This window comes from Scyliorhinus canicula, chromosome 21, assembly GCF_902713615.1.
Source record: "Scyliorhinus canicula chromosome 21, sScyCan1.1, whole genome shotgun sequence".
NCBI lineage: Eukaryota > Metazoa > Chordata > Chondrichthyes > Carcharhiniformes > Scyliorhinidae > Scyliorhinus > Scyliorhinus canicula.
This window is the reverse complement of record NC_052166.1, coordinates 55,465,739-55,479,511: the sequence shown is the minus strand read 5'-3', so window position 1 is coordinate 55,479,511 and position 13,773 is coordinate 55,465,739. Positions and strand designations below refer to the sequence as shown.

At 50.4% G+C, this 13,773-nt stretch overlaps 1 protein-coding gene across 1 annotated transcript in view; it reads right to left on the bottom strand.

The window, feature by feature from the left end:
* The window catches only part of ddx31 (DEAD (Asp-Glu-Ala-Asp) box polypeptide 31), a 125,129-nt gene that overhangs the window by 87,958 nt on the left and 23,398 nt on the right, over positions 1 to 13,773 (bottom strand). Inside the window, exons 7-8 of the mRNA XM_038782410.1 lie at positions 12,354 to 12,398; positions 11,817 to 11,858 (exon numbers count right to left, since the gene is read on the bottom strand). Of these exons, the coding sequence (XP_038638338.1) occupies positions 11,817 to 11,858; positions 12,354 to 12,398 (87 nt within the window). The remainder of the gene's footprint in view (positions 1 to 11,816; positions 11,859 to 12,353; positions 12,399 to 13,773) is intronic.

Below are 13,773 nucleotides of genomic sequence, written 5' to 3'. Positions count from 1 at the left end.
AGAAAGCATGGCGGAGGACCGGACCTCTGGCTTGTCGAACCAGTGGTCAACGGAGCAGCTGATGCAAGTTATTGAGGAAGGCTTCGCTAAGCAGAAACGGGACAGCTTGGACCCGATAAAGGAGTTAATTGAGTGGCTGGAGCTTAGATTGGATGCCCAAGATCGGACGATCCAGAAAGTAGAGAAGTCGCTGACTGAGCAGGAGGAACATTAAATGGCAATGGAGTTGGAGGTGGGGATGCTGAGAGACCAGCAGAAGAAGCTCCTGAAGAAGGTGGAGGACCGAGAGAATAGGTCCCGCCGGCAGAACTTGAGAATCATTGGGCTCCCGGAGGGATCCGAAGGAACGGGCGCTGTGGCTTACATCGCGGACATGTTTGAGAAGCTGCTGGGGGATGGGGCATTCTCCCGACCCTTGGAGGTGGACAGAGCTCACAGAGCACTCGCGAGGAAGCCGGGCGAGGGAACCCCCCCCCTCCCCACACCGAGGGCAATGGTGGTGAGATTCCACAGGTACTACGATAAGGAGCGTATTTTACAGTGGGTCAAGCAAACACTAGCTATAAATGGGAGAACAGTATCCTGCGGATCTACTAAGACCCGAGTGTGGAGGTGGCCAGGAGAAGAGCAGGCTTCAACCAGATCAGGTCGATCCTGTTTAAGAAAAAGGTGAAGCTCGGACTGTTGTATCCGGCCCGTCTCTGGGTCACATACGAGGAACAGCACTTGTATTTGGACTTGCCTGAGGACGCGCTGGATTTCGTGAAAAGAAAAGGACTGGTGGTGGACTGAGAACTTTTGAACTTTGCTGCAACGTTTGTAGTTTTATTTTTTAAAGTTTCTCGTTTTGTGGAAGCTGTCTGTAATGCCATCTGTATTTATTTGGGACCAGTGGCAGGGCTGAGTGAGTTAAGATTTACATTTGCACTGTTGGGGGATGGAGGTGTGCTGGTTTAGATTTTGGATCTCTTACTTGATCTTTGTTAGTGTTCTTTTTTCTCTTCCTGTTTTTCTGTCGGGCAATTGTGTGGGATTGTTTGCTATTGGGGTATGTATGGGGGGGGGGGGGGGGGGAGAAGAGAGAGAGAGAACAATAGGCGGGAGACTTTTTGGCACCAGGGATGGAGCCACCAAATTAGCAGGGCGGGCTAGCCCACGGAAGTCTAGTAGGGTGTGTTAGGTATGTTAGGTTTATTAAAGGGGTTGGGTTACATTGTATTGTTACTGGGGGGGGGGGGGGGGATGTTCTGCTGACGAGGGAGGGACTTGTGCTAAGGGACAGAGAGGAGATTGGGGGCAGAGGCTGCCTGGGGGCGGGCCGGTGGAGACATGGAGCACAGTCTGGAGGCTGGCCCAAAAAAGGGGATGGTTGATCGGCGGGGGTGGGGCAAATGCACCCCCCAACTAGGCTGATCACCTGGAATGTTCGAGGGCTAAATGGGCCGGCACCAAATTGGGACGATGTGGAGTTTACAAAGAGGATGCTGGGGAAGATACCGGACCTGGACTCGCACAAGTTGGTCATGGGAGGGGACTTCAATACAGTTATTGACCCTGGCTTGGACATGTCAGGCTCGAAAACGGGCAGGGTGCCAGCAATGGCAAAGGAACTAAAAGGGTTCATGGAGCAGATGGGGGGCGGAGCGAATCCATGGAGATTTGGGCAGCCGAGGGTGAAGGAGTTCTCCTTCTACTCACACGCGCATAAAGTGTACTCCTGGATTGATTTCTTTATTTTGAGCAAGGCCTTACTGGCAGGGGTGGTGGACACAGGGTACTCAGCGATCACAATCTCAGACCATGCTCTGCACTGGGTTAACCTGCAGGTTAGTAAAGGCAGTAACCAGCGCCTGCACTGGAGGTTAGATGTGGGACTGGAGGTTAGCTGACGAAGGGGTGTGCGAGCGGCTGAGAAAATGTATTCAGAACTACCTGCAGGTCAACGACACAGGGTAAATTTCAGCAGCGGTGGTCTGGGAAGCACTGAAGGCGGTGGTTAGAGGGGAACTTATTTCAATACGGGCCCACAAGGAGAAGGTAGACAGGACAGAGACGGACTGACTGGTACAGATCGACAGGGGGTATGCGGTGACTCCAGAGGCAGGGCTTTTAAGGGAACGGCAGAGGCTACAGGCGGAGTTCGGCTTGTTAACCAAAGGGAGGGCGGTGGAGCAGCTGTGAAAGGCGAGGGCGGTGATCTCTGAGCATGGAGAGAAGGCCAGCAGAATGCTTGCTCAGCAGCTTAGAAAGAGGGAGGCAGCCAGGGAGATAAGGAAAGTAAATGACAGAGATGGGAACCTGGTTGAAAATTCAGCAGGGGTGAATAAGGCGTTTAGGGATTTTTACAGTAGGCTGTGTGGGTCGGAACCCCCTACGGGAAGAAGGGGATGAGGCAATTCTCAGGGGGGCTGAATTTCCCAAAGGTGGACGGGGAGCTGGTAGAAGGGCTGGGGGCCCCGATCGGGTTGGAAGAGAGTAGAGGGTCTGAAGGCCATGCAGTCGGGTAAAGGTCCGGGGCCAGACGGGTACATAGTGGAGTTCTATAAAAAGTTCTCTGGGATATTGGGACTGTTGTTGATGAGGATGTTCAATCAGACAAAGGAGAGAGGGGTTCTGCCCCCGACGATGTCACAGGCCACAATTTTGCTGATCCTGAGGCGGGACAAGAACCCGGAGCTGTGTGGGTCCTCCAGGCTGATATCCTTGTTGAATGTGGACGCCAAACTGCTGGCCAAGATTTTGTCCTCCAGGATTGAGGATTGTGTTCCGGACATTATTGGGGAGGACCAGACGGGGTTTGTTAAGGGTAGGCAGTTGGTGGCCAATATAAGGCTATTAAATGTGATCATGATGCCCCCGGAAGGTAGGGAGGTAGAGGTAGTGATCGCAATGGACACAGAGAAGGCATTTGATCGGGTAGTATGGGAATATCTGTGGGAGATACTGGGACGGTTCGGATTTGGACGGGGCTTTATTGACTGGGTCAGGTTGCTGTATTACGCTCCTGTGCAAAAGCTATGGCTGAAGCATTTGCAACAATTTTCAACAAGAAGTGCTGAGTGGATGATCCATCTTGGCTTCCTCTGGAGTTCTCCAGCTTCACAGATGCCAGTCTTCAGCCAATTTGATTCACTCCATGGGATATTAAGAAAGAGCTAAAGGAACTGGATACCGCAAAGGCTATGAGTCCTGACAATATTCCAGCAATAGTACAAAGGCATGTGCTCCAGAACTTGCTGTGCCATTAGACAAGCTCTTCCAGTACAACTCCAACACTGGTATCTACCCAGCAATGCGGAAAAGTGTGCAGGTATGTCCTGTACACAAAAAGCAGGACAAATTCAACCTGGCCAAATGTTGCTTCATCAGTCTACTGTCGGTCATCAGTAAAATGATGGAAGGGGGTCATCAAGCAGCATATCAAGCAGCACTTGCTGAGCAATAAACAGCACACGGATGTCCCGTTGGGGTTCTGCCAGGGTCAGCCTGGTCCTGACATCATTACAGCCTTTGTTCAAACGGATTACTGTACGGCACTGTTTAAATAGACTCTTTTTACTGTAGGGCACTGTTTAAATATACACTGTAACCATGATGTGGAGATGCCGGCGTTGGACTGGGGTGGACACAGTACAAAGTCTTACAACGCCACGTTAAAGTCCAACAGGTTTGTTTCTAATCACTAGCTTTCGGAGCACTGCTCCATTCACCCGAGGAAGCAGTAGTGCTCCGAAAGCTAGTGATTCGAAACAAAACTGTTGGACTTTATAACTTGGTGTTGCAAGACTTCTTACTGTAAATATACACTGTTTACTGTAGGACAATTGATAATTCTTCACAAACAGGACGCTGTCGTCAAGCCAAGAAATTTTTCTGCCAATCACATAAATGAGTAATATGAATTTCAGTGCCAAAGTGATGCTAGGTATGTAGGCCATACGTCCCCAAGACTGGCCGATTGTATCGGACATCATGTCCCTTCCGCTATTTGCAACAGGCAAGGTACAGACCGCACCCAACCAGCCCATGCTTGCAAAACTCAAAAATGTCCAACTTTAGATGTAATCCCACGATTGGACAATATTTATTAAATAATCCTCAGCGTGGGACTTCCGGTTGCGGCTATGACCAGCTAAGTCGCACATTTGGCAGCTCCTGCGACAAAGGTGTTTAGGGCCGATTGGAGGGCCCCGACGGTACTGTAAAGACAAATCCCGGTGGGGGAAGGCTCCCTGAGGAGAGTGAGACCAACTTTATGGTCGGTACTCGGAGTGGGGCGACAAAAAAAGCGGCAGCAGCTCCCCAAAAAAAGCGGGGGAAGAGGACCAAAATGGCGGCCGGTGGCGCACTAGAAGATTGGAGAAAATGGGCGGAGGAGCAGCAGGCCGCTCTCCTCCGGTGTTTTACGGAGCTGAAAGTGGAACTCTTAGAGTCCATGAACGCGACGACCACAAGGCTGATGGGGGCCCAGGCGACCCAAGAGGCGTCGATAAGAGAGCTGCAGCAGGAGATGGCGGTGAGGGAGGAGGAAGCCACGGTCCTCGTGGGAAAGGTGGAGGTGCACGAGGCACTCCACCGAATGGCAGAGCCGCTTTGAGGAGCTGGACACGCGAATGAGGCGGAAGAACTTGAGGATCCTGGGCCTAGCAGAAGGCCTGGAGGGGCCTGATCTCCCGAAATATGTAGCGGAGATGCTGAGCTCCCTGATGGGAGAGGGGGCCGGTCCATCGCCCCTGGAGCTGGAAGAAGCATATCGGGTCATGGCTAGGCGGCCTAGGGCAAACGAGCCCCCGAGGGCGGTGCTGGTGCGGTTCCAGCGTCTCTGCGATCGGGAGAAAGTGCTGAGGTGGGCCAAGAGGGAGAAAAGCAGCAAATGGGAGAATTCGACGGTGCGGATATATCAGGACTGGAGTGCGGAGGTGGCAAAGCGGCGGGCCCGGTTTAACCGGACGAAGGCGGTGCTGCACGCAAAAAGGATCAAGTTTGGAATGCTGCAGCCAGCGCGCTTGTGGGTCACCTACAAGGACCAGCACCATTACTTTGAGACCCCAGAGGAGGCATGGACTTTTGTTCGGGAGGAAAAGCTGGACCTGAACTAGAACTTGGGAACACCGGCGGTCGAGGCCGCCCGAGTACCCTGGACTGATCAAGTGGCCCATGTCTTTCTTAGGCCAGGTCGGAACTTGGTTAAAGTTGATGGATCGTTTGGTTTCTTTGAAACTTGTGTTATGGGGGGTTTCTTTGTTCCTTTTTGTGTGTCTCTTCCCGTTGCCAACTTCCCTTAATTACTGTTGTTGTAGGGGGGGCTTTTTTACTGTTTTTTGATCTGTTCTTTAAGGGTTATGGTTACTGTTCTGTTCGATGGAGGGTGATGGTTAAGTACGTTATTATTGGGTAGTTATTTAGTTATTTAGTTATGCAGGCATAGTTATGTATTTATGTATTTATTTGCGATTTGTTATTTATATTGTTATATTGTTAAGTTGGTGAGGCGGGACGGGGGGGGAGCAAGTTGGTTATGCGTGTTTTCTTTTTCTCTTTTTTCTTCCTCTCGTTTTAAGGGGGCTTTTTTATCGGCGTGGATGGGGACGGGGGGGTGGAATTGAAGATGGCGGGGTAGGGGGTGGCCGGGCGAAAGCGCGGGCTTTCCCCTGTTTCCCGCGCGCGGGACGGGGGAAGGGGGAGGAGAGAAGGGTGGGGTGTGGCCAGCAATGGCGGCTTTTCCCGCGCTGAAGCGGGGTCAGAGAGGGATGGCAAGGGGGGGGGGGGGGGGGGGGGGGGAGGCCCCTCCCCCCCCACATCGGGAGGAGTCGGAGTGTGGCAGGGGCAGCCGGGTCAGCGAAAACCAGCTGATTCTCGGGAGTACGATGGTGGATACACTGCGGCTAGGAGGGGTCCTAGCCGGGGGGGGGGGGGGGGGGGGGGTTAGGGGGGATACCGGGTTGCTGCTGGAAAGGCCGAGGATGGGAAGGGAAGAACGGGAGGAGAGGGGGGGGGGGGGGGGCCATCGCCATGGGGAACGGGTCAGAAGGGGAGGGTCGACCCGGGGCGAACAGGGGACAGGACATGGCTAATAGACAGGGGAAAGGGACGGGTCGCTCCGCGACCCGGTTGATTACTTGGAATGTGAGGGGGCTGAACGGACCGGTCAAGAGATCAAGGGTTTTTTCACACCTAAAGGGACTGCAGGCGGATGTGGCAATGTTGCAGGAGACTCACTTGAGAGTAGTAGACCAGGTGCGCCTGAGAAGGGGGTGGGTGGGACAGGTGTTCCACTCAGGCTTGGACGCAAAGAACCGGGGGGTGGCGATTTTGGTGGGAAAGAGGGTGTCGTTCGAGGCGGCGCAGGTGGTAGCAGATAAGGAGGGTAGGTACGTGATGGTGAAGGGTAGGCTGCAGGGAGAGAATGTGGTGCTGGTAAATGTATATGCCCCGAATTGGGATGACGCGGGTTTTATGAGGCGCCTGTTGGGCCTCATTCCGGGTCTGGAGGCAGGAGGCCTGATCATGGGGGGGGACGTCAACACAGTGCTCGACCCTGGGCTGGACAGATCGAGTTCCAGGACGAATAGGAGGCCGGCAGCAGCAGAGGTGCTAAGGGGGTTCATGGAGCAGATGGGGGGGGTAGACCCTTGGAGATTTGGCAGGCCAAGGGCGAGGGAGTATTCTTTTTTCTCCCACGTCCACAGGGTGTACTCCAGAATAGACTTTTTTGTACTGAGCAGGGGGCTGATTTCGAGAGTGCAGGACACGGAGTACTCGGCCATTGTGATTTCGGACCATGCACCACACTGGGTAGAGGTAGAACTGGGGGAAGCACGGGACCAGCGCCCGTTGTGGCGCCTGGATGTGGGGCTGCTGGCGGACGATGAGGTGTGCGGAAGGGTCCGGAAGGGCATTGAGAGATATCTGGGCACGAACGATACGGGCGAGGTGAAGGTGGGGGTAGTCTGGGAGGCCCTGAAAGCAGTGATCAGAGGAGAGCTGATCTCCATAAGGGCACACAGAGAAAGGAAGGAGAGGCAGGAGAGGGAGAGACTGGTGGGGGAACTTATAGAAGTGGACAGGAGATATGCGGAGACACCAGAGGAGGGGCTGTTGAGGGAGCGGCGCAGTTTACAGGCCCAGTTTGACCTACTGACCACTAGGAAGGCGGAGACGCAATGGAGAAGGGCACAGGGTGCGGTCTATGAGTACGGGGAAAAGGCGAGCAGGATGCTAGCGCACCAGCTGCGCAAGCGAGATGCAGCCAGAGAGATTGGGGGAGTGAGAGAGAAGGGAGGGAACGTAGTGCAGAAGGGCAAGAGGTGAACGGGGTCTCCAGGGAATTGTACCGGTCTGAGCCGCCCAGGAGGAGGGGGGGAATGGAGAACTTCCTCGATAGATTGAGGTTCCCAAAGGTCCAGGAGGAACGGGTGGAGGGGCTGGGGGCGCCGATAGAGCTGCAGGAACTAGTTAAAGGGATAGGCCAGATGCAGGCGGGGAAGGCGCCGGGGCCGGATGGGTTCCCGGTGGAATTTTATAAGAAGTATGTGGACTTGGTGGGTCCAGTGCTGGTGCGAGCCTTCAATGAGGCGCGAGAGGGGGGGGCTCTGCCCCCGACAATGTCACAGGCCCTGATCTCCTTGATCCTGAAGCGGGACAAAGACCCTGTACAGTGCGGGTCCTACAGGCCTATCTCCCTCTTGAATGTAGATGCCAAACTGTTGGCAAAGGTCCTGGCAACCAGAATAGAGGATTGTGTGCCAGGGGTAATCCATGAGGACCAGACGGGTTTCGTAAAGGGACGACAACTTAACACAAATGTCCGGAGACTGTTGAATGTAATTATGATGCCAGCAGTGGAGGGGGAGGCTGAGATAGTGGTAGCACTGGATGCGGAGAAGGCATTCGATAGGGTGGAGTGGGAATACCTGTGGGAGACGCTGGAACGGTTTGGGTTTGGGGAGGGATTTATCAAGTGGGTGAAGCTGCTGTATTCGGCCCCGATGGCGAGTGTGGTTACAAACGGGAAGAGGTCGGAGTATTTTGGGCTCCATCGAGGTACCAGGCAGGGATGCCCCCTATCCCCCTTACTATTTGCATTAGCGATCGAACCGTTGGCGATGGCACTGAGGGGTTCAGGGGGGTGGAGAGGACTGACAAGGGGAGGGGAGGAACATCGGGTATCACTCTATGCGGATGATTTGTTGTTATATGTGGCGGACCCGGAAGGGGGAATGCCGGAGGTAATGGAAATACTAGCGGAGTTTGGGGACTTTTCGGGATATAAATTAAATGTGGGTAAAAGTGAGGTCTTTGTGATACACCCGGGAGAGCAGGGGGAGGGAATTGGGCGGCTCCCCTTTAAGAGAGCAGTAAAGAGCTTCAGGTACTTGGGGGTGCAGGTGGCAAGGAACTGGGGGACCCTCCACAAGCTGAACTTTTCAAGGCTGGTGGAGCAGATGGAGGAGGAGTTCAAGAGGTGGGACATGGTACCGCTGTCGCTAGCAGGGAGGGTGCAGTCAGTCAAAATGACGGTCCTCCCGAGGTTCTTGTTTCTGTTCCAGTGCTTGCCCATCTTCCTCCCCAGGGCCTTCTTCAAGAAGGTAACTAGCAGCATTATGGGCTATGTGTGGGCACATGGCACCCCTAGAGTGAGAAGGATTTTCTTGGAACGGAGTAGGGACAGTGGAGGATTAGCGCTACCCAATCTTTCCGGATACTACTGGGCGGCGAACGCATCGATGGTGCGCAAGTGGGTGATGGAGGGGGAGGGGGCAGCTTGGAAACGTATGGAGAGGGCGTCCTGCGGCAATACAAGCCTGGGGGCGCTAGTAACGGCACCATGGCCGCTCCCCCCCACAAGGTATACCACGAGTCCGGTAGTGGCGGCCACCCTTAAAATCTGGGGGCAGTGGAGGCGACACAGGGGCGAAGTGGGGGGTCTGATGGCGGCGCCACTGAGAGGGAACCACAGATTTGTCCCGGGGAACACTGGCGGGGGATTCCAGAGCTGGCACAGGGCGGGCATCAGGCAACTGGGGGACATGTTCATAGAGGGGAGGTTTGCGAGCCTGGGAGAGCTGGAGGAGAAATTTGAGCTCCCCCGGGGAACACGTTTAGATACCTGCAGGTGAAGGCATTTGCCAGACGGCAGGTGGAAGGATTTCCCTTGCTTCCCGATAGAGGGGCGAGTGATAGGGTGCTGTCAGGGGTCTGGGTCGGAGAAGGGAAGGTCTCGGACATCTACAAAATAATGCAGGAGGTGGAGGAGGTACCGATAGAGGAGCTGAAAGACAAGTGGGAAGCGGAGCTGGGAGAGCAGATAGAAGATGGGACATGGGCGGATGCCCTAGAGAGGGTCAATTCGTTGTCGTCGTGCGCAAGGTTGGGCCTCATCCAATTTAAGGTGCTGCACAGAGCCCATATGACGGGGACTAGGATGAGTCGGTTCTTCGGGGGTGAGGACAGGTGTGTTAGGTGTTCGGGAAGCCCTGCGAACCATGTACATATGTTCTGGAGGTGTCCGGCACTGGAAGAGTTCTGGGAGGGGGTGGCGGGGACGGTATCGAGAGTGATGGGAACCAGGGTCAAACCAGGGTGGGGGCTAGCGATTTTTGGGGTTGGGGTGGAGCCAGGAGTACAGGAGGCAAGGGAGGCCGGAATATTGGCCTTTGCGTCCTTGGTAGCTCGGAGAAGGATCTTGATTCAGTGGAGAGACACAAGGCCACCAAGTGTTAACACCTGGTTAAACGACATGGCAAGCTTCATCCAATTGGAAAGAATCAAATTCGCCCTGAGAGGGTCGGTACAGGGGTTCTTCCGGCGGTGGCAGCCCTTCCTTGACTTTCTGGATCAGAGATAGGAACCGGAGGCCGAAACAGCAGCAACCCGGGGAGGAGGGAGGGGGGGATAGCAACGAAGGGAGCACGTCAGCGGGGGGTCGCGGGCAATGACTGCCCGAGGCCATCGACAGAAAGGGAAAAGCGGTTTGGTTGCTAGACTGATAGCGCGGGGGGGGGGGGGGGGGGGGGGGAGGGGGAGGGAGGGTGGGGGGGTGCGCGCGGGGGAGGATTTTCCAGGGGGGATTTGTTGTGTTATAATTTAAAATGTAGTAGGGGTAAATGTTTGTATCGAAAAATTTCAATAAAAATTATTTAAAAAAAAAAAATAATCCTCAGCGTGCTAAGAATTACGCCGACAACCAATTTAAGATTTCAGTTGGACTCGCAACGTAGTGCATTTGCGTGTACTGGAAGCTACATTTATTAATACACAGGACTCTGTCCTTTGCAGACAAAAAAGAACATTATGCCTGTTTCAGCTAAATAAAATAATCAACGGCTGGTTCATTCCTCAGGGAATCGCCTTGGCTATTTAGACCTATTTTAAAATTACATTTTTTAAATAATTAATGGAATATCGGTGTCACTGGCTGGGCCAGCATTTGCTGTTCATCCCTAATTGCCCTGAACTGAGGGAATTTACAAGTCAAGGAGTCATTAGACCAGGCAAGGACGGCAGATTTCCTTTCCTACCGGGCAGCATGGTCGCACAATTGGATAGCACTGAGGCTTCACAGCGCCAGGGTCCCAGGTTCGATTCCCTACTGGGTCACTGTCTGTGAGGATCTGCACGTTCTCCCCGTGGGTTTCCTCCGGGTGCTCCGGTTTCCTCCCACAGTCCAAAGACGTGCAGGTTAGGTGGATTGGCCATGCTAAATTGCCCTTAGTGTCCAAAAAGGTTAGGAGGGGTTACTGGGATAGGGTGGAAGTGAGGGCTTAATGTGGGTCGGTGCAGACCCGATGGGCAGAATGGCCTCCTTCTGCACTGTATGTTCTAAAGGACATTAGTCAACCAGATGGTTGATTTTATAAGAATCAACAATGGTTTCATCATTAGACTTGCAATTTCACTTTTTTTTTTCAATTCAAATTTCACCATCTGCTGTGGTGGGATTTGAACCCCAGTCCCCGAATTTATGAAAATACCACAACGCCATCCCATACTTGGCAGTTAACTGTCAGTCATCATCAATTGATGCATTCTCCATGGTAATGTCTCTCCTAATCAGAATCCACTTGTCAACCAATCAGCACTATCTTCTCATACAGTATAAATTTGCCTTCCCTTGCATTGGTGTTCTTGCGAATTATCCTAATGAGTGTAGGAGAGAAAGCTTTGGTATAATGTCACTTTATTTCTTCCAACAACACTCAGGTTCCAAATTACCAAACGACTATTTGGATATGCAATTGTTCTGAATGTCACACTGATATCAGACAATAACCAAATACCAGAATAAAGTAACTGTTAAATGATAGATCTCTTTTAATGTTAACACTTATTACAATTATGATAGTGCCATCCTTTGTGACTGCTTGCACGAATTACTGCTCCCATATTGCTTTTCATTAGCACAGAGAACAACCTTATTCCACCAATAAAGACATTGCCGATTATGCAAATAAACAAAGATAAATTATAATTTATAATTTATCCTGAAGGGTCTTCAGAGGGTGGATTATGGAGAGGATGTTTTCTCGTGTGAGGGAATCTAGAGCAAGGAGTCACCGCTTAAAATAAGGGGTCGTCCATTTAAAACAGATATGAGGTGAAATGTTTTCAATCAGAGAATCATGAATCTTTGGAACTCTGTTCCTGAAAAAATTATGGAAGCAGAATCTTTGAATATTTTTAAGGCAGAGATGGATAGATCTTGCTCAGCAGGGAACCAGTTCATGCTATATCATCTTTTGAAGAACATTTCCAATAAAGTCAATCTGAAGAGAGTATGGATAAATTATGTCTCATTCCTGGTAAAATTCTCTTACCTTGATCAATTTTTGAATGGTATCAAAGCTTTGCAGGGCCAGCTGACGAGGAGAGTAAAGAAAACATTAATGTTTAATTTCTCTGAATACGCAAATTACATCCCACTTTTCTTGAATGTGTGAATACTTGCTCTTAATGGGTATCAAATAATTTTCCATGTATTACCCAGTTATAGCATTTGTGACTCTTGAGTTAGCACATCATCCTTCTGGGATGAGATGACACGGCAGGACACGAACAACTCCTCTTCCTGCTGGCTGTGAAGTCAGCTCCTGTTGGGTGCAGGCTCACAGCTCAAAAATGCCCAGTATTTGACATTAATTGGCAATCTCATTCCAGCAGATGCAAGAGGTGAAACAGTTCACACTAGTGCATTAGGCTGCTGTTCTGAGGTTAAGAGTTTGAGCTTACTGCTGGTTAATGTAAAACCAACTTTGTGATACAGTCAGTGCCTGTTATATCTCATCTGGTAGTATTACATTCTCAGGTAAGTTTAAATATGATAATTTTAACACTTTTTGTTGCAAATGGCATACCTCTCTGGTTGGAATGACGATTACAGCATATGGTCCATCACTGCGCTATGAAACAAAAACAAATGAATATTTAAGATTGTGTATTATAATTTCCCCACAAGAAGTATTTTTTGGTGGTGAATGTACATACAGTTAATGGACAGGTAACTGTCAGATGTTTAGCTGCTGTTGTAGAGTCAAAAGTTCTGTTCCTTTTTACAAACACCTTTATTTCACTTTAACAGACTGTACACAAAACTCTTATCATCACATCACCTGACACGAAGGCCACCTGGAGCCGCTTTACATATCAGTGTCAATTACTGGATACTTAACATAAATGAGACAATTAATTGGAATGTTTCTTAACCCATCACTTAACAGTCTCCCCTTCCTTGGAGAAAAAATAAATAAATAGGTGAAAACAAAATTACAAGAAACTCAAAAACACACATGCAATTTCCCCTTCTTTTCTTTCCATTTTTCGACCCATTTAATTTTTGCTATTTCCCCTCTGTCTAACATCTGCTTCAAACGTGCGATGTCTATCCTTAACCTTTTTACATTGACACTTTTTGTAGAGTGCACATTTTCCCACAGGGATTTATTGTCAATGCGAGATTCAATAGGTATATTACCCAAATCCCCTAATGCCAAATTTCTGAGATATATAAAAGGCAATATCCACCACCTCTACAAGGCTTAATGTCTCAGCAGCCAAAGTGCTTTTGACCACTTTCCTTATTTTCTGTTTCCCACACAAGAGAACAACATTTACCATTGTTCCCAAATTTGAAAATTATAAAATCTCCTGTGCTTGAAACCCCATCACACAAATTTGCATAGGACACATTACTGTAAACTATGAGTTTCAAGTGCCTACGGTCACCTAAAACTGGGAACCTCAAAACACATTCCTGCACTTTTAGTTTGAACAACGCTTTATTTGCTCTTATTATGTCTTCCACTTTGGGATCATTCATTTTTGTACTCAACTCTAAGACATCAAAACTCATGTCCGGTCTAGTCTGTCTACCTAACCAATTCAGTTGTCCAATTAAACTTCTTAGTTGCTCTTTTTCCTTCTTTGAAACCATTGTGTCTTTTTGTGAAACCCGGCCACGACTAATTGCTTTTGGGCTGATGCTTTCCAAATACAATTGCTGACGTAAAGTTGCCCCTAACTTAGTCTGTCCGATTTCCAGTCCAATATATTTAAATGCACCGGAAGCCTGACTTCCAACCCTGAATTCTTTCCTCAAACCAGAGATTACAACAGCTTCGAAATCACTAGTCCCACCCGACAAAAAATCATCGACATGCATCATAAAGATGCCAGAAAGATTTCCTTTATAGTGCCAGTAAAACATTGCCAGATCTGCTTTCAACTGGCAAAAGCTTAACTTTAACAAAACTGATCTTACTGAAAAATACCAGACTC